Genomic DNA, 21224 nt, shown 5'->3' with positions numbered 1-21224 from the left:
CACGGAAGCGAAGCACTCAAGCCCATAAGTAGATGTTTCTCTTGTGAACAGTGAAATGGTTTAAGCGCTTTTAATAGGTCTGGCCCGCAAGTCCACTTAGCGTGATGTGTCATATTTCCAAATCATTTTCATTTATTTGAGATTTGACTGCTTCTCTTTTGAATTTTCCCCTGCAGTGTTTTGGCAATTCAAACAAAATATGTATTTACAATTGGACAGTCTGTGGAAGACCACAGGTTCAAATAATAAGATGACACTAATTTTGGACCTGGCATTCATGTGGATGTTACTTCCACATGTACCACCCACCTAGACCAGACCAGGCACCCCACCCCATAGCAATGACACTCCTTGATGGTAGCAGCCATCCCCAGCAGGATGCAGTCTGATACAGACACACACACAAAAATGGTTTAGGAACAACTCGAAAAAACATGAAAAACAGCACAAGGTGTTGACCTGGCCTCCAAATTCACTAGATCCCAAACTGATCAAGTATCTGTAGGATGTCTGTGAAGGTTCTCAGTCATCCAGGTCATGGTTGTTGGATGTATCTGTAGGATGATCCACAGAGGCCTGCCCGTTGTCTCCCTTCCCCTCAACCCATAGGACCCAAAGGGAGACCTACACAACACTAGGAAGGCGGTAATAATGTTATGAATGGTTGGTGTATGTGAAACTAATACTGTTGGAATTCTTCCGACAATGATCTGCTGGGCCAGTCTAATCATTTGGGTGGGTTTCATGTGGTCATGGACAGAAGAGTAACAGAGACGTTGTCATACATGTCATCTGAGTTGAATTTGTTTGTTTGGTCTGATTGGTTGGAGGTCCATCCAGTCCAGGTGCAGTGGTATTTTTTTTCTGTATGAGCTCAAACACGCCCCATAATGAAATCTAAATTGGTATCAAGCTTGCCGAATTCTTCTTCTTGGTAAACAAAAATGATAACATAACCAAGGTGGATGACACTAGCTTTCAGGTCATTTGCAGTGAAAGCTGGTTGCAGCCTCATAAATTAACAAACTGATGCATCCATCTCACCTTACCTCACACATCACCTCTCATGAGACAGTCTCCCAGGATTCATTCTCTTGCCTCCTGCCCCCTCCCACGGTGCCTCACTGCTCTCACATATTTAACTTTCCTCCTTTTCATCTGTCATTACCTCTCTTTCCTCTCTCTGCGCCTTACAGATCTTTTACTTCCACTTTTTCCTCTTTCCGTGCACGTCTTCATTGCTCTGCAGCTTCCTTCCACCCATCCACGTTTCCCTCTTGTGTTTGTGTAGGGTCTGGACCGTATAGCTGCATTAATGGCACCTCTGGCTTCAAACTGCTCTGTGCTACCTGTCACAGCTCTGTTTCTGCATCCCATCATTGCCAAAGCATCCCACTGACACTGTTAGGCTCATTATCGCAGGGCCCGGCCACCCAGCTCTGCTCTGCGTATTCGCAACAACAATCCCGCCAGTGTTTCTGGGAGCTCAGGTCTTATGGAGCCTATTTACTGTATGTAAGCGTTGACATATATAGAGCAGAGTGAAGAGGGTGCACTGAGGAGATCATTAGCAGCAGTCTGTGCAATGACAAAAGCAGCTGCCTCTTCGCCTGACGCCTTGTTCTCTGTTTGTGTATCTGCGCGGATGCGTGTGTGTGTGTTGCAGAACTCGAGCGCTGACCACCGCGTGAGGCTGGACCTGGGCCTGTGGGACAAGTTCAGCGAGCTGGCCACAAAGTGCATTATCAAGATCGTGGAGTTTGCCAAACGAGTGCCTGGCTTCACGGGGCTGACCATCGCGGACCAGATCACGCTCCTGAAAGCTGCCTGCCTGGACATTCTGGTAGGTGTCGGACAAACGCTTTGGTTAGGGATGCTGTTGCAAATGCAGTTCATGTTGCTAATAAAAGCAATTTCAGCACACATGTCCTTGTTGCCGGAGACATATCGGCCAATCAAAAAAGTTTTCTGGCTGGATTTCCGCAATTTTCAATATTCAGGGGTCAGATAAGCCTAGTGCTGGATGTCTAGACACTAAGGGGAGGCAGGAGCTGACAACTAAACAAATTTAACAAAAACTTATGAAACAGCAACAAAAGGCGCTGCAGCTGAGCGGCAGGGTAATCCAAGAACACAAATCCAAAAAACAGGAAAGGACAAAAACCCGAAACTTGGGAAAACAAGAAACATGAGGAACAAACAGGGATAACATCGCAGACAGCTTGACAAAGGACAAAGGGAAAGGCAGGGTTATATATGCAGTCACACGCAACGGGCTGACGGAATAACAAGAGACAGGTGAGACCAGTGAGGGGAGGAGCACACAAGGAGAAAAACACAGGAAGTAAAACAAGACAAGAAACACCAAGGAAAACCAGACAGGGTCTCAGAAAACACTCCAAATTCCAAACCACCACACCCGCTGCCTTTGCCAAGTGAGCAGTATTCAGCCGGATGTAACACACCCCTCAAGGCCCGCACCAGCAGGCTGCAAAACAGGCTGCACAAGCAAAGTTCGTGGTATTGTTTTTTACTGTGCAATGGAACTACCGTGGCCCGGTAAAACACGTGCAAATAGAGAAAACACAAGCTTAACATGTGCACTGCAAATAGAAACAACCCCAGCAAATGCGGGAACCCGCCGCAAACACACACAACAAAAAACAAATGCAGAAATGCAACGCAAGCAGCGCGAACGTCAACAGAAATGTTTGCAACGGATACCAAAAAGCGATGAACATGTCTGGGTTGCTTTTTGTTCTCAAAGCTTGATGACTTTTGGTGTTTGCTACTCATCCAGATAGTATGATAACCTAGCATTATAAGCTTTTTGCTTATTATTAGCCTGCCACTTCAAATAATCTGACAACATTTCTGTGTGTCGTCGTGTGCGAAACAAGCAGCGCATTTCTGTATTTGCTGGTGTTGTCTGCGTTTGCATGGAGTTCGTGCATGCGGTTCCGGTGTGAGTATTTGCAGCTCATGTGTTGACACTGTCTTCATGTGCTTGTGTTTTCTTAAGATGCTGTGCGTCGAGCACTCCCGGACACGATAAAAAAACAGAGCCGAACACTAGCGAATAAATGAATAATGATGTTGCTCTGTAACGGCTGCGTGTGTAAACAAGGAAAGGTTCTCTAATAAGTTCGCCGTCTCATCTCAAAGTAATAATATGTTGGTCGTGGTTTTGTTTTTGGGCACTGGCTAACAAATTAAAATCTGAATTTTCTGAAAATTGGTAGTTGGTGCAGCAGTGTTTGATAAAAATGTGAAATTATTAATTGTGTATGTAGTCACTTTGAAGTAGCTTGACACATCGTATTTTCAGATAAAGAGCACAATGTCACCTTCGTCCCTTTGCATTGAGTAATCTAACTTTGACCAAGTTAGATGCAAAGCGTCTTCTTAAAACATTCTGTAATAAGCTAAAAACCTCAACCATTCACTGCGGTGACATGACAAAGTTACACAAACGCACCTCTTTACCAAACACGGAGTTGTCCACGTGAGTCTATTTGAATTTCTATTTTCTAATTCCCCTCTTGGTACTCAGAGTGTAAAAATCCATCCATTCCTTTAAAGTGCGTGGTGAGTCAATAGTTTCAGATCGCCAGGGGATTGGTTTATTTAACCTCCGGCCAGACTCCCATTACACCGACCCCTCAAATTTTATTGGATGACCTACTCAGCTGGCCAATGGGAGTCAGGAAGATCCAATTAATTGATCATGCCAATCAATCTAATTCATCATGTGGAGTCGCTGTCTGTTGTGGAGATTAGATTACCAACGCAGGGACATTTCTCAGCCCCTAATCTTTTTTACGATGTGTGTGTGTTTTTTTTTTTTTGGCCGCCGCTCGCTCCGCATTTGTTAATGATGCTGCGTGTTCTTCGCGGAGTACAGATGCGGAAATGTCTGTAGGCTGCCGGCGGGGCCAAATGTTATGTTATTTAGGAGTTGTTAAGTGGAGTGATGTACTGTACTAATGTAGCAGCAGTAATGAGATGGAAAAAAAAAAAAAAGGCAAATGGCTGTCTCTGTTCCTCTTCTGTCTGGATCATGCATGCTTGGCTGTTGTGGTGTTTCAGGGAAGGAGGAAGGATGGGGAGCTGGGGAGGCAGTGATTTAATTAGCATTCATTGCTTAGAGGGAGAGGAAGGAAGAGAAAGTGGAAAGGAAATAATGATATGATTGGTATGTCTTTTATTTTGTGGACCAACATTCAGTGTTTATGTATCACGAGTAATTTTAAGATATGCTTTATTGATCCGCCAAATTTGAGTTGACACAGCAGCCAAAAACATATTATACTGTGTTGTGTACTTTGCACCCCTAGGGAAGGAAACCTGATCCTAGTCCCAACGAAGACTAGCCCGTCAGAGTGTCTTTATCTTCTCTTGCCTCGCGTGAAAACTTTAAATGTCATTGAGAAGTATGAGCACCGACTGCCATGCACCACTATAAACATAGCAAAGAGAAAGATGGTCTGCAGGGATGGACAAACCCTTTGTTCTTCTCGCGCCATCAACAGACCGGTCCACGGTAGTTTCCCGAGGTCAGCCCCTGACTCCTCCTGCCCAGTGACGTAACGCATCTGTGACTGGTGAGGGACCAACGTGGAGAGTCTGTGACATCACCTAAGCTGACACAGAAACATCTAATCAGGCACAGATATGCTGAACTCTTCAACTCTTCACACATGGCTAAATAAAATCTGCAGCATATGCGTGTGAATGATTTATCAACCACTAATAAACACATTAATTATGAATTATAAGGATGTTAATAAGAAAGTAGCAGCCTAAATTCTCCCCGCAGTCTGGTACATGTTGAAGGGCCTAAAATGGAACTGGATGAATGGATGTTTTTTTTTGTTGTTCTGTTTTTTTTTTTGGTTTGGTGATTAATACATGAAGACTGATATGAATATGAGTTGCAAATACAAAGCAGCTAAGTCTCACCCAGACATGACCTGGGTTCTGTGAATGCTGATGGAAATGACGTCTGGTTGGCAGCACATACAGTATTAATTATTCCGTGCGTTTATGTTGTTAATGGGTTCAGTTGCAGTGGCATCGCTGTATGAATAGATGGCTTTGGGAGTTTGTATTGACCAAGTCATACTTGTCAAATGTGACAAAGCAGCGGAGTGAACTCCCAGGGACGCGGAGGTGAGAAGTTGAAGGCCGACTGTGATGACTTTCTGGCTCTCGCTCAGTCATCAACATCAGCTCACCAGCACATTTTTATTGTGAAGGGCGTAGATATCGCGCACAAGGACTGGGTAAGGGAGTGTCAGAGGAAAGATCAAACACTATGTGTGTATATGTGTGCGTATAAGTGTGTATATATATATGCGTGTGTGTGTGTGTGTGTCTAAGCGCAGGCCTGGCCAGCCGGTGCAAGTCACCGCCAGTAGCCATGTTTTATTCTGTTTCATGTTGCAGACACGCCTGCCACTCACTGTCAGAGCCAGCCCACTCAAATAGCTTCAAAGGCTACTGTAGGCTTCACATCCACCATCAGTTGATTCATTAGGAGTAGACACACACACACACACACACACAAACACACACATGCAGTGATGCAGGGAGACCCAAAGGTTGTTCTCTTTGAGTGTGTGGAAGGTCATTGTTTTTGTTGTGGTGATGTTTCTGCTGCTGTTTATGGGAAACTTGTTCAGACGGTTTCAGACCATAGACTGTATATAAATATGGACAATGCATCCTCACTTCCGTGCATTGGCCAAACTGACTCTGTTTTCCTGGGAAGACGAGTTTGGAACCAGAGTCTGCGCAGTACGGTTCGAGAGTTATCGATGACCCGCCCACTCACATGCATTTTTATTTATTTAATACCACGCTGTTCTCCCTGTGTCTGCGTGGGTTCTCTCCAGCTTCCTCTCACTGTCCAAAGACATGCTGGTTAGGTTAATTGGTGATTCTAAATTGGCCGTAGGTGTGAGTTTGAGTGTGAATGGTTGTCTGTCTCTCTGTGTTAGCCCTGCGATGGACTGGCGACCTGTCCAGTGTACCCCGCCTCTCGCCCGATGACAGCTGGGATAGGCTCCACCAGGTGGGGCGGCTGTGGTAGAGCAGGTTGTCCACAAACCAGAGGGTTAGCGGTTCGATCCCCGGAATGTGCCACATGCTGAAGTGTCCTTGAGCAAGACACTGAACCCCCAGTTGCTCCCAGTGCGTGGCACTGGTGTGTGAATGTGCGAGTGCTTGTGTGAGCGAATGGGTAGATGCGTCTGTAAAGTGTGACTGTAAAGCGCTTTGAGTACCAATAGGTAGAAAAGCGCTATATAAAAGCAAGACCATTTACCATTACCATTACCAGCCCCCCGTGACCCCTCACAGACAAGCAGTTACAGAATGAATACGGTTACAGATGAATGAATGAATTAATAATCCTACGCTCTGCTCTACCTTCACCAGTAACAAAGAAATGTTGGATTATACACTGCACTTTTTTTAAAATTTCTTTTTCAACTCTCATGGTCCAACAGGACTTGTGCTGATCATGATGTCAGATCCTGTTGGACACTTGAATGTGAATGGACACTTGAATGTGAATCAGTATTATATTAACTACTACCTATGAATGAAACCATCCTTGAAAAAAAAAAATGTTTCCATCCAAGTCCCATCCACTAACATGGAGGGGGTGGCGCTTATGACGTATACTGCAGGCAGTCACCAGGGGGAGCTCTACATGTTTTGGCTTTATTTTTGAGGAGCTGTTCCACCATCCATTTTCATACAGTCTATGCCTCAGACTGGTATAGTCTGTAATAGTCTGCAAGTCCAAGTAAAGTTTTAGGTAGTTTAATCTGCATTTCTGATATTCTGTTATTTGATTCCTTAGCAGGTAGTAGTATTTTCTCCCTTTAAAGCTAACATGTTAGCAAACAACTAACGCAACATCACACAGACACAGAGCAACATTACCATTCATTTAGTCCCACTTGCTCGCTTGATTTTCAATAAACACCATATCCCTGGGCACCTCAGGCCTAGCAACACACTGAGGCAGAAACTTGTTCACCCCAAAGACTGCTCAGTGCAGTGAGGAATGTACAGATGTTCACTGGGGGGAACAAAACAACCTCTGCACCAATCCAAAGGAGATCCACCTCTTCAGGTCCCTGTTGTTTTTGTACATATTTTAGCCAGAGAAGACAGATGCCTTGAAAGAGTGTTCTAAAGGGAGTATGTAGAATTGGGGGAAACTAGCAGATGTTCCAAATAAAAACCTAAACACACATTTAGAAAAATCTACTTGGATGAGTGAAGAGTGATCTTCAAGAAATCAAGTCCGGTTTCCTTTGTTTTGGCTTCGTTTTTTCGGGGGGGATATTTGAAATAAACAATTCCACTGAAAGGAAAAACCTTGACACGTAGCAGAGATTTTAAATGACAGCCAATACAGGACAGGCTGCACCAGAAACTTCAACCTAACCCAACACCCAATAGAGTGTTTAATGCAGAAATAAAATTAAAAAGACAGATTTCACCACAGTCAAAATTGTTGATGTCACAGTGCATGTGTCTCTACTCAGAAAGTGAATGCACAAATGTTCTGTTGGCATGGCAGGAAAAAAGCATTTGCAAAACTAGAACTTTCCATTTCTATAGGTGTATTTTAATGTTATTTCTACCAACAGCAACAACAGGCACTTTAATTGTTTGCTAATTCTTTCATTCAAGTGCATTCTGATTTTTTTTTGGGTGCCTCTTTGGCAGCTAAATGTACAACTGTGTTCATCAGCTAGTTGCTGTGTTTGTCTGTGACCTGTTAGGTGCTTGTCAGGTACCGCACAGTGGGCTGTGTGCTACCTATTTTCACTAAAATAGAATGCGTTTTGTGAAAACAAGTTGCAGTCCAAACTCATTAGTGTTTTTGCAGAACATTTTTATGTTAAAGTTGACCTTTTACCTTTTGGATACACATGTACAATGGCATCTCTTATCCTCATATCATCCTTTGTGTGAAGTTTTGTCATGACTGTATGTTGGCTTATAGTCTACATGGTTTGTGAGATCACTAAATGCCAATCGCTGGGTCCAAGTGAATGTTTGTCCCAAACTTGAAGGAAAACCACTGAGGGGTTTCTGAAATATAACATCAGCGAGAACCAAGGCGAGGTCACAGCCACCTTTTAACCCTACATCTAAATTCAAATTATTGAGTTCTGGTGACCATATGTGGCAAATTTGAAAAAATTCTCTGTGGCATTCTTGAAATATCTTATTCAAAACAAATAATGGAAATACTGCTCGAAGGATGGACGAACCTGAAGCTTTCAGGGCCATGGCCTTTTCTGACGCAAATGCACTTGTGACTCATCAGAGAATGGACATGGGGCTTCTGAGGGTGTCCTGTGGTGTCTGGCAACACAGTGTTGTTAGTGGGGGCCTTTGGGTCCTATGGGTTGATGGGAGGGGCCTCTGTGGATCATCCCACAGATAATTGATCAGTTTGGGATCTAGTGAATTTGGAGGCCAGGTCAACACCTTGTGCTGTTTTTCATGTTTTTTGAGTTGTTCCTAAACCGCTCTTGCGTGTGTGCCTGTGTCAGGCTGCATCCTGCTATAAATAAATTTTGTCCTGCATTACTTTGACATTGAAGTTACACTGGAACTGTGTCCAAAATCACTTCCTTGTTCACAGGCTCAGTAGGTAGCAGTGAAGTGAGTCTAGCATAGGTCCAAATGGTTATTTAATCCTTTTTGGAAACCTTTTATATACTGGCTTGTCAGTTTTATAATAAAAAAAAAAGCTTGTGATGTTGAATGCCATTCTTACAACAACTGTATTCCACTTAAAGTTTCCTGTCCACTAAATCCCTGCTGACTGACCGTCTCTCTGCCTTCCTTCCCCGTCTGCCAGATCCTGCGCATCTGTACGAGGTACACCCCCGACCAGGACACGATGACCTTTTCAGACGGACTGACCCTCAACCGGACGCAGATGCACAATGCTGGCTTCGGCCCGCTCACCGACTTGGTGTTCACTTTTGCCAACCAGCTGCTGCCCATCGAGATGGACGACACGGAGACAGGCCTCCTCAGCGCCATCTGTCTCATCTCGGGAGGTGGGAGAACCAGAGCAGAGTGGACACTTTAGATCGGAGAGGAGGGGAGGGGGGAAAGAGGGAAGAAGGATGAGATGAAGAGAAAAAGACATAAGTACCATTGTGAAGCACTTCCTCCTAAGTGATGCTTAATGCTTGTGCCATCCCCAGCAGGATGCAGCCTGACACAGACACACACACAAAAACGCTTTAGGAACAACTCAGACAACATGAAGAACATGACCTGGCCTCCAAATTCACTAGATCCCAAACGGATCAAGTATCTGTGGGATGATCCACGGAGATCCCTCCCCTCAACCCATAGGACCCAAAGGTCCCCACTAACAACATTCTGTTGCCAGACACCACAGGACACCCTCAGAAGGCCCATGTCCATTCTCTGATGAGTCACAGCTGTTTTGGAGGAACAAGAGAGACCTACACAATATTAGGAAGGTGGTCATAATGTTATGCCTGATCAGTGTATATTCAGAGTCATGACATTATGAAGCATTAGCAGACATTAACAGACTTGTCACTGATTGCTAGGCTGGCTAATTACGACATCTTCGGGAAAAAAAATTTAACTGAAAAGGCAAAGATTTGACAAAATAATGTGTGTCAATATGTTTTTTTTTTTTTTACCCCTCGGCTCAGTGTCTTAATCATCCCGCGACCCCACAGACTAATCTCGTGCCCTGACAAAATAGACACATCAAATTAAAGGCCGTTTGAAGCCTCATTACTTCATATATTTAGAATCATCCCAGATATAAAGGCGTAAACAGAGCTGATAATGTGGCGCACATCAAGTGGAATGAATAAACGGATCCACTCCGCGTTCAAACCACGCTTGAACGCTCTCCATTCAACACAGTCAGCCCTTATTGATTCGTCAAGTTAAATATTGAGTGGAGCTGCAACCCAGTTTGGGGATGAAAGTAAGCCAGCCTCCGCCGGAGTCTGAAACCAGGTCAACTGCAGGTTGCGTTCAGTGAGGCAGCAGTATTCTGACTGCCAAACAAGGGAAGGAGACAGGGGAGAGGTATGATATACAGGCATGTCACAGCAGTCACTTAGCCGAGCGGAATGTTTGAACTGTCCTCCCAGAGGAAATGAGCCGGCGCTGCCTGTTTTCCACAACGATATCCGAGGCATGACTAACTCACTCATGTCAGGCTACACACACGTTAACACATGGTCTCTGTCCTCTACTCCTCTCTCTCTCTCACACACACACACACACTTCCACTGTAAGTCCAACAAAAGTTACACAGCTTCAGTTCACAGTACCCCCCTCCCCATCATTTTCATCAGTCCTTTGGCTCCATCACTGCTGAGTTTTCATTCAGCAACTTATATTTATATACTCAACGCCACAGATCTTCTGCAAATATTACAGGCTCTTGCATAATCCATGAAATGTACAAGACACCTCTGATTGCGTGTGTAATCACACACCTTGACTGCAGGGCCGACACCTCTTGATCTGAATGCCCACACTGCCACCTAATGGCCTGATGGTGTAGCGTGTGTGATGAAACCACAGAAATGGGAGCATCCTCTCATGAAGTATTAAAAACAGATGCTTCACACAGTTCATACACAATATCTAAACCATAGATTTTATAGAAATGTGGTCTACATCCCATGAATTTCAAAGAGAAGTGTACAATATACACCGATCAGCCACAACATTAAAACCACTGACAGAAGAAGTAAATAACATTGACCATCTTGTGACAACATGAATCCCTTTTAGACCTGACATTCATGTGGATGTTACTTAGACATGTAGCACCTTGATGGCAGCAGCCATCTCCAGCAGGATACAACCTGACACAGACACACACACAAAAACGCTTTAGGAACAACTCAAATAACATGAAAAACAGCACAAGGTGTTGAACTGGCCTCCAAATTTACTAGATCCCAAACTGTTCAAGTATCTGTAGGATGATCCACAGAGGCCCCTCCCCTCAACCCATAGGACCCAAAGGCCCGCACTAACAACATTCTGTTGCAAGACACCACAGGACATGTCTGTCTGTTATGTCTGACCAGTGTATAGTAATTAGATGAAGGTATTCAACCAGACCTTGTCAGATTTGACGTGGGAGAGCAAAAGTTGCATGGACAATGGGAAGATAATGCAATGGTTAAATGTAGTTCTTCATTTATTTATTCAAAACGTTGTGCCTAAATGTAATCCAGGATGTTCTTACAAAACTATGGAAAAACAATGTAGTTATATAGATTCCTTTGACATTTCTTAAGGATTTCTCGAAAAGCACATCAGGTAATTGTACAGAGGAGACCACTATATCCTTGGACAGTGACAAAATGAATGTGAGAACTGGGTGAAGTTCTTTTCTGCGTATGCTCCCGTGGTCAGTATGTAGAGCAGGTTGTCCACAAACCAAATGGTTTTTGATTTGATCCCTGAATATGGACCAGTGCGCTCAAGCAAGACCCTGAATCAGACGGAAAAGCACTGCTGGTGAACTACCACACGGTTCTTTCATAACAGGTTCAAATAGACCATGGTGGTGACCCTAAGATGCCCCAGTACACATTGTGCCTTTGCAAATTTAAAACTAATCAAATCATTTTGAGTTAGATGCAAAACTCCCGTATTTTGTTCATTTGATCAACAAAAAGAATCCAAACATGAATGTACTGTTCACCGACCTAAAAAATAGTACTAATTGTACCCATCTAAGAGCTTTTCCTTCCTGATCTCACAATACCAGAATTAGGCTGTCTTGTACACTCGGCATGTCAGAGCAAAAACCTCTTTAACTGAGTTGAATCATTGTCCTGTTGTAGAATCCTGCCTCTTTTCGCCTTTGCTGCAGAACTGTTGCTATATAGTGGATATTAGTGTCACACAGCCCCAAATCATTTTGAACAGTCGCCAAGGTGTTCTCTATTTCTTCCAAACAGTCATTTTTGATTTTTAAAAGTCATCTGTCCACAGCAGTTGTTTCCGACTCCCTGTTGCTTTGCCGAGTGCCGACAGGCTAAAAAGTGCTGTAAAAATACAAGACCATTTACAATACTGCCTCTTCCAGTTGGAATGAAGTCAAAAATAACTGTCTATATCTCAATATTAAAATGCTCCGTCTACCACCTGTGACAGAAAGCTAATGACGCAGTTTGCTCTAAATGATATAAAGGCTAATTTCCTCATTTCCAGTGGCTGAAACCAAATAAAGCCACTAAAATGATAATTACGTTGTGGGGAAGTCAAATTACAAAACACGTTTTGATGGCAGATTTGAGCCGACGTCTCCGTCCGGTGGTGCCTTTGACCACTGAGTCATCCTAATAATCACTGTTTACAGAAAGCCTCTGAATAGATGCGCCGCTTTGAACAGCACGTCGGCAGATCAGCTCTGATTGCGTTCAATAGTTGCTTCCCTGCTGTTTCAGACTTCACAGTTATCAGGGCTGAACAGCGCCAGCCAAACAAGGGATTCAGATGAGTGTTTGGCTTGAGTTATCTAACTGTCGCCATCTCTGCAATCTCTCCTCCGAAGCAAATGAGTTGACATAATGAGATAAACTCTTCCTTCAAAATCAAGCCAGGCGTCGTGCTGTGATACTTGTATGAGCCTCCAGCTTGTCTGCATCAGATAAAGCCAAGACATGGATTTGTCATAGCCGAGCTTTGAGTCTGTCTTTTTAATTGTGTGTGTATTTGTGTGTGCGTATCAGACCGCCAGGACCTGGAGGAGCCCTCCAAGGTGGACCAGCTGCAGGAGCCGCTGCTGGAAGCCCTGAAGATCTACGTGAGGAAGCGTCGACCCAGCAAACCGCACATGTTCCCCAAAACCCTGATGAAGATCACAGACCTGCGCAGCATCAGCGCTAAAGGTGGGAAGGAGATCCGCCTGCGAAATAAAAACTTTTCTAAAAAGTTAAAACTGATGTAAAATCCTGACCTATGTGGAGATAAAACTTTTGCTTTTACAGACCCAAAATTGTACCAGATCCATATCAGTGTACAATGTGTGCATGTTTCTCCTCCAGTGATGTGCTGCCAGGATTATTTTCGCACTTTAGATATATGTATTTGACACCTTGGAGGCAGTCTAATGTTGCTTGGTTGCTAGAATCAAACCATTGATTCTTGGTTGGTTGTGAGTTGGATATAAATTCATCCCAAGTGTTAAAAAGCTGTTGTTTTGGGTTATTTTGACCTTAAACCCTGGGTTCAGGGTTTCCACCTATATAATGCAAGCACAGCAGCCCACCAGGCCTAAGCACCAGGGATTATTTTTATTTTATATTTTATTTATTGTACCTTATTTTATAGGAAATTTTTTAAATTAGTTGGACGGCTTGGTCTGAAAATCATATATTAGTCAAATGCTCAACATCCCATTAGCATGTGTTTTTAATGCTAACGTTGGCTCACTGGATTCCTGCTGCCATGTTTTTGTAGTCCCGACCACATCCACCTTACAAACATGGGTTGGAAGCCTTCCCTCAGAGTGCCTCTCCTTGAAATCATTCGTAACGGTGCGCTCAGATCAGAAAACTGACAAGAGGCCCTGTCCACCGTCATGCTTATCAAAAAATCGGTTGGGAAAAAGGAAACGGTAGTTCTCAAATGCAGCAAGACAGGTAACAGGAAGGGAGTGTTTTACCTCACCTTAACCTCAGCTGCTCTAGCTGCCTGTAAAACAGTTGATCTTTTCTAACTTTTAATGCACATTTTGGACTAACTTAGTGCTGAGCCTCAAACCCCAGGTGAGCCTGAGGCTGCTTCAAATTCCTTTCTGGAAGCTTGTGCAGACCTGGGCCCCTTGACTTCAGGACGACCTGTGTGAAGATGTTATCGTAGACATCCCTATATTCCACCTCCTCTGGATCTCTCTTCAAACCCCTCTTTTAAAGTTGGCTCGTTGTAATGTTGCAGAGGTTTACCTGGTTGCATTAGGGGCTTATGTTCTTACCGATGCTTTTACTGTTTGTACTGGTTTTAATCCCCGGAGTGTCATTTATTTTCGATTTTGTCTTTGGCTTCACCTTTTCTTTCATTTAAAGCAGCTGCTGTGCACTAAATAAATTAAATGAAGGTTGTAAAGTTCATAAATTCCTTCAGCTGAAAGCTTTTATATGATTTTTGTTTCACAAAACCTAACCTCAATTTAAAATGGAAATGTTTGCCCACATTGTGGTCTTGCAGGAGCAGAGAGGGTCATCTCACTGAAGATGGAAATCCCAGGTTCCATGCCGCCACTCATCCAGGAGATGCTCGAGAATTCAGAGGGTCAAGACGGCCAGAGCAGCAGCAGCAGCAGCAGCAGCAGCAGCAGCAGCAGCAGCAACAGCAACAACAGCTCTGGTGCCGAGGCGGGTGCCAGCCCCAGCGGCAAAAGCAGCCCCAAGGAGGACGCCGCCGCCGCGGAGTCGCCAGAGTCCTTGGAGGCCGAGGAGGCTGCGGCCACACCGAGCGACGAGACAAGTGACGAGCCCTAAGAGGTGCCTGCGGGTCCCGGTGAAACTCTCTCTGATATTCCTTTGCACAAAAAAAGAACAGCTGACCCCCCCAACCCCGCCCTATCACCCTTCTACCCCGACTCCTTTGCTTGGTATTACGTTATCTTTATATCCTCGTCCTATTTTTCGCTCCAATTTCCCCTAAATTCTCCCCCCAAAAAGAAATCGTCAACACGGAGGCCTCAAAGGATCAGTGCTTTGTGTATAATTCTGAATTGAGCTCTTATTTAGCGTGGTGTCTCCGGGGGCCAGGACTGTGACAGGAAGGGCATGGCCCTCACAAATCCCCAGAGATGATACTCCTCAGGTCTCCTGTGTAAATTCTTATCTGCATGACGGGAGTTTGATAAGTGGTTTCGCTCTCTCTTTCTCTTTCTCTCTCTCTTTCTCTCTCTCTTTCTCTGTCAACTCTTCGTCTCTCGTATTGTTGGCATACATGCATTGTACATACCATTGTATGGTTAGATCTCTGTTTCTATGATGAATTTTGTGGTGCTTTTTTCATTGTCTTAAATATTATCTTTGAGGCGATACATCAAGGTTTAAAGCAGGACTCGTTGTAAGTCCATCAAAAAGTTATCTAGAATGTTATTGCATATTGACATTATGGAAGTCTAATATTTTATATTTGTTCCTATATTTAAAACTGTTTTCGTCTTTTATAACACTTATCGTTTCATGTCTCTACGTGAATAAGTGTACATCCACACCGCCAGAATGCAAAGCTTCTCTCCATATCGACAGCCGAGTCTGTTCAACCGTTTCCTCAAGAGGAGGGAAGCACAACAGCAGAAGCCTTCGATACGCACTCATCAGGCCGACCACGTCTGTTTCATTTTCCAGTTTCAAATTGAACTGGCGAGACCTGACGTAGCAGATTAGATTTACAATAACGGCCCACCAAATCTACTCATTTGGTGGCTGTGTCTCCTCAGCAAATCCGTTTACCTCACTGTCAAAACGGAAATTAGGTAGCTGATGGATGCCAGAGATTTCTCTGCACCAGGCTGTGATCACGTTGGATCTGTTTCCCTGTTACTCAATACTTCTGTTATGCACTTTATGATTATCATCTCCTCATTTAAGACGTTTCACAAGCTTAATATTTAGTTACTCTGAAATGTCTATTTCCTGAGGCCTTAGGATTTTTGTTTTACTGGTGCCCATTGATTCACTGACATGTGGAAAATGTCTGGCTTCACATGAGTCTACTTTCTATTTATTAATCTAATTTCCACCAACATGACTTCAGTGTTCAGAGGACAGAGTACAAAAAAAGCTTCACTGCCAGGGAAACTAGACAATATCAGAGAATACAAGAGAACACAGATGCTGGCGAACAACAAATTCTTGGTGAACGAATAAATCCTTGAAATGGGGGTTTCCAGACTGGTAGGTTGGCCTTCTGCTGTAGCAAGAGGAGACAAAACTTATCTGATGTGGTTTTAACAAGTCTAGATTCAGTCGAAGGGCAGCTCAAGATGCTATAAACGTTATAGCACAGTAGCAACAGTAGCAGCAAGAAAATTGCTTTTTTTTTTCTTTTTTTTTTAAGTTTAATAGTCTTGATGTAAAGAATCATTCATGTTCACATCTCAGCTGCTCTGGACACCATGTGTTACACTAACAATGAGCTGATCAGGGTAATGGGCGGAATAGACTTCTGTGTCAATTTGATGCTACAGTGACAGCGCCCCGTAGCTGACATGCACCTCCCAAGAAATGTAACTACGGCGACGCAGTCCGCAAGAGCTGCGATTGGTCCGCTTGGTAGTAGCGTGTTTCTGCTTTAGTATTTCCGGCTTCTTCTCCATCTCTGCAATTTTGAATTGATTGTTTTGGATCAAAAAGATGGACCACATCGAGGAAAGGTTAACTGTATAACTCGCAAAATTCCGGGAAAAGTTTCAGTCGCCATTGTTGAATGTGAAGCAGGAAGTGGAAAGTGAAGCAGGAAGTAGAAACAAAAATGAACCTGACTAGCAAAAAAGACATAGCGCTGACTAGCGTTTTGGGTGGCATTGTTACAGAGCAAGAGAGACTGACGAGCACACATGTATAAATGGCTTGCACCGGCACAGGCTACGTGCGTAGATTACGGCATATGTGTCCCGCAGTACTATAAAAGAGCCTTAACTGCTTACATCTACCACTACATTTAGAGGTGAAATTGAAAGTCAGTACAACCAGTGTGTTAGCAACATCTCTTTGCTGCAAAGGAGAAGTACAAACTGCTAGCTTAAATAGCCACACACTGGAAGGTAAACAATAATATTAGCTACTCAGTTCAGGTTAGTTTAAAATCAAATCCCCTGACTGCCTCCTGTTAGTCATGCTGCTAAGTTCTTAACGCTCAGCAACTATTTGAGGAGTGCAGTGTGATTATTAGCTTTATGAATAATGCAAAAGACTGATGGAATACATTCATTCATTTTCTGTAATGGCTTGTCCTCTAGAGGGTCATGGCGGGGGGCTGGAGCCTATCCCAGCTGCCAGAGGCGGGGTACACCCTGGACAGGTCGCCAGCAAACATTCAAACTCACAAAGACAACTTCATCCAATTTAGAATCACCACTTCACCTAGCATATATGTGGGAAGACCACACAGGCTAACCACTACACCTACACGACTTAATAACCTGTTTTGATAGTTTTCATAAATCAGAATGATGAAACATTACTCGAAACACTTTGAAAAGGCATGAAATCAGAAATCAGATCTTCAGTTTTTATACAGTTTGGAAGAGGACTGTAAATTTGTTGTTTTATTACACACGCTAATCTTGCTAAACTGCACACAACTGTTCTGTTCACTTATTTAAGTCGATGTTGAGTCGTTCCAAGGTCTTAGCAATTACCTTGGGGATTACAACATTATACACCGTTATGTTGCTCTTGAGATTCTTGCTTTTTACGTTAGCGAGCAGTGCTAGCGTTTGTGATAACCCAGTCTGATCACAGCCTAATGGCAGCTTTCTTTTTTTTTTTTTTTTTTTTTTTTTTTAAGAATGAATACCTGAATGTCAGCCTAATGAGTGTGTATCTACCGCTAACAGCATGAACTACCAACCGCACATGGGCTCTGTTATGGCCTTATGAGCAGAGCCCACTCAACCTGCTTATTATCTCTCCCTTTTCAGAAGTGTCTTGTTTGAACTGGTGAAACACTGGGGCAATGCAATGCTTGAAACACACCGATGGCTGAGCCGTGTGGGCCTGGACAATTGTACACTATGTAGAAAGCACACGGTGGGGGTGGGACCTGCGAATCCACTTCGAACGTTTGCCTCGCTCTTCAGACTTGACAGTGTAAGCTACATTTAACGATGCAAAAGGAGATTCCAGATGACCTTTCAGCCCCGACTGAGAAGTACAGCCGAGCAAAGCTTCTCTTTGGACAGTCGACCCAACTGAGCTCTTAATCTCACTGGCAGGGAAGTGGGTGGTGTGTTTTACATCGGACGAGGTGTTCCGATAGAAATTAAAAGATGATCGTGGAAAGCTGCTTTTCTCCACAGCCAAGGTCACATATGATACTGAACAATAAGGAACAAACTCTGCTACATCCTCTTCGAAGACCCAGATCCGTCACCAGCTCGCTGAATAATGGCTCCGTTCACTCTAAAATCAAGTGGCTGTTCACAGTACACCAATGAGCTAACTGTAGCACTTAAACACGTGGAAACTTTAAAAAGTAGCAGCAGTACTGAATCTGAACAGATGCTAACAGTAACCAAAGACCAATGTTTAGGTCATTAAGCACAAAAGGTATACATCACAGAACATATTGGTGTTACAACTGCTTCAAAATCTTTTTTTTTAGTTTCAGAATGATCTTGGAAGTCATGGAACTTTTTAAGCATTTGGTGAATGTAATGGTTGGAAAACACCATATTTTCTTGTTCATAGCTAAATGAGTACCGTAGCTAGGCCTTAAGCCTGGAGTGAGCCAGCCATCATCTCTAAACTCATGCGGATGCTTCATTCTTAACCATGAGAGCAGTGGCCGTTAAATGATTCAATTTAATGTTAAGTCCTTAAAAACTAATGCAAATTCAAAATCTGCTTTCAAACCAAATTTGCCTGTGGCACCTGCTTTTTTGGAACACACGTTTGCTCTTCTATGTATTGTCTTGAAGTGTAGACTACTCACCTGAGTCATTCGGGCTTCTCGCACTTGATCTGAATCAGCAAAACAAACAAAAAAAAAAACAGCCTTTAGGCCAGTGACGGGTTCTGGGTCTCAGCGGCAAACCCATCTTCATTCCATCCCTGCTCAGAAGTACATATCAAAAGGGAAACCAGAGCTGAGTGAGTTTATTGTTTTAACGCGTTTGAATGTGAATAATGTCATGGACCCTGTCAGAAGAATGATATGCAGTGTTAAAGAAAACTTACTTCTATCTCAATGTAACATAGGATCTCTCCTTTGCTTCTCTGTCTTGCTCTCCTGGTGAGAGATGAAGGGAAACATATTGGTGTTTTCCTCTCTTTTTTCTTTCTTTCTTTTTTTTTTTTTTTGGAAGCTGGAAAACCTTCACAGCTGAAGAATGTCCACATCCACCCCTGACGCATCAGGCTAGCCCCCAGGCTCCTGGACGTGGCAGGGACCTCTTATCTGTTCCTTTTGGAAATGACTTCACAATGCTGAATTTCTCTCGTTCGTTTCTGTTGAATGTTGTACCGATGTAACTGTAATACTCTACTATCTAGCTCACTGCAGAGATGTTATATAAATGGTGTGTGCTTTGCATTCCAACTGGCAGCTCTGTGGAAAAGACGCTCTGTCATTCGTCCTTGGAAACATCCACTCATATCCAAAAGACTGAAAACACGAGAAAACACGAAAAGGAGGAACTGGAACACGGTGGGCTGATCTGAAGGTCCAGGTCACACCACATACATATGGGATTTAGGACAATGAGAAAGAGAAGCCCAGGAATTGGGAAATGGACGACCAAGTCACCTCAACACCGGATATTATTCTTATGTTCTGTTGCTGTACCATATCAAACAGCAGAGCTGCTCCCCTTCTCCTCTGCCAGAAAGCCGATCAGCTGTCGTCAATCAATCAAACCCAATCAACTGACAGCTGTTTGGTTAGTAGGCCAAATAATGAGCTAGGGTTTGACCGATATGGGCTTTTGGAATTGACTCCCCTGGATCAAATAAATGTACTGAACAAGATGTGTCACCTGTAGTAACAAAACAATTGAAAAAATACTTACCCAATTCACGCATCACCAGCCTTTCCCCCACTGTACGAAAGTGAAGCCACAACACGGGAACACACCCCTTGGACTTTATGTGGCCAGTGTTGCCAGATTTACTTTGAATTTGACTTTGTTGGACGGGTGAACGCAAATAAGGCTGGTTTGGGGTCATTTTGGTGTTTTTTTTTTTAATGTTAATGCTGATCTTAGCTTTAGTTATTAATTCAGTTTGCAAAACACAAACTCAGATAGCTCTGAAAGGCCCAAACAGCAGAAAGACAGGTTAGCAACAAGCTAACCGCTAACGGACAGAATAGAACAGCATGAATCAATGGAAAATTTTACTTTGTGGTGGTTGTGTTAACAGCCATGTGCTAGCTGACAGCCGTTTCAAGCTGATATCCCACTAGTCCGTTCACCCTTGCAGTTCTTTTAGCAATGTATCAGAGTATATCTAACATAAAATTCAAGAGGGGGGCTAATGTTAACATCTCACTATTAATTTTTCCATTATGTAAAGAGCAGTAGGGAACTTTGACATTCTGTTTGACCTTATTGAGAGTTGATGCTAGATGGCTAACGTTAGCCACAGAAACATTAAAAGGAACTTTTAGCAGGACTTCTAGAGAGCACCGGCCCCACATATCGGTCTTACCCTAGATGAAACAACCTAACCAGGAGCCACAAGTCATGACTGTGAACCTCAATATGAATCATTAACAGTAGCTCTGTTGTCGTCTGTCCTGAAGGTGTTCTTGGCAAACATCAATGTCCACAATCGCCTTTTTCCTGTCAGTATCAGAGAACCTCACCACCAGTCATATGCAGTGCTGTACAGTTTCGTTAAAGACATAACTGCTCACATCTTGCTGGGCTTGAGGGTGGAAGTGAGTGGGGGGCTGTCGCGGACCCATTCCGTCGACCTCTGCTGCCGGCCTGTAGAAAGAAGTCGACCACGGGAGCTGCTTCAAGGTTTGAGCTCGGATCCGTTTCCGCTCTCCATTTTAAATATTGTTCTCGTTTGTACATTAACATATGCTTTTTATGTTCATATACTGTTTAACTTTACCATGAACTGTCCTGGCAAAGTAATAAAATATATTTATTTTAAAACGTGTGTTCTTAATGCTTCATGTCAGATTATACTGATTACTTTTCCGTGTATAGCAGCTAAAGTTTTTGAGCAGTGTATTTCCATTTCTGTCCGTAGATCCATCCAAATCTACACATTAGACTTTAAAGGTGGGGTTAATGTGGTTTGTCTGGAGTCCAACTAATAGGAGAAGCAACATCTGACGTTGGAACATTTTGATGGTGAATTTCCACTTTAGATTTCACAATGTGCACTCAATGTTATGACAACTGACCCTTAGATTATCATATTTTGCACACGTGGACAACAAACTTGATATATTTTTAA

The 21224-nt window shown here is 43.4% G+C and overlaps 1 protein-coding gene across 1 annotated transcript in view; it reads left to right on the top strand.

Moving 5' to 3' along the window:
• Positions 1-14570, top strand: part of LOC311501297 (retinoic acid receptor beta-like) — a gene marked incomplete at its 3' end in the record, with an annotated part of 103220 nt that extends 88650 nt beyond the window's left edge. Inside the window, exons 5-8 of the mRNA XM_084563022.1 lie at positions 1667-1843; positions 8897-9101; positions 12801-12959; positions 14278-14570. Coding sequence (XP_084419148.1) covers positions 1667-1843; positions 8897-9101; positions 12801-12959; positions 14278-14570 — 834 coding nt within the window. The remainder of the gene's footprint in view (positions 1-1666; positions 1844-8896; positions 9102-12800; positions 12960-14277) is intronic.
• Positions 14571-21224: the final 6654 nt, after the last annotated feature.

The sequence above is a fragment of the Chelon labrosus genome (assembly GCF_963514085.1).
Source record: "Chelon labrosus genome assembly, chromosome: 16".
In the NCBI taxonomy this organism is placed as follows: domain Eukaryota; kingdom Metazoa; phylum Chordata; class Actinopteri; order Mugiliformes; family Mugilidae; genus Chelon; species Chelon labrosus.
The sequence above is the reverse complement of the archived record's forward strand: the minus strand, read 5'-3'. Positions and strand labels throughout refer to the sequence as shown.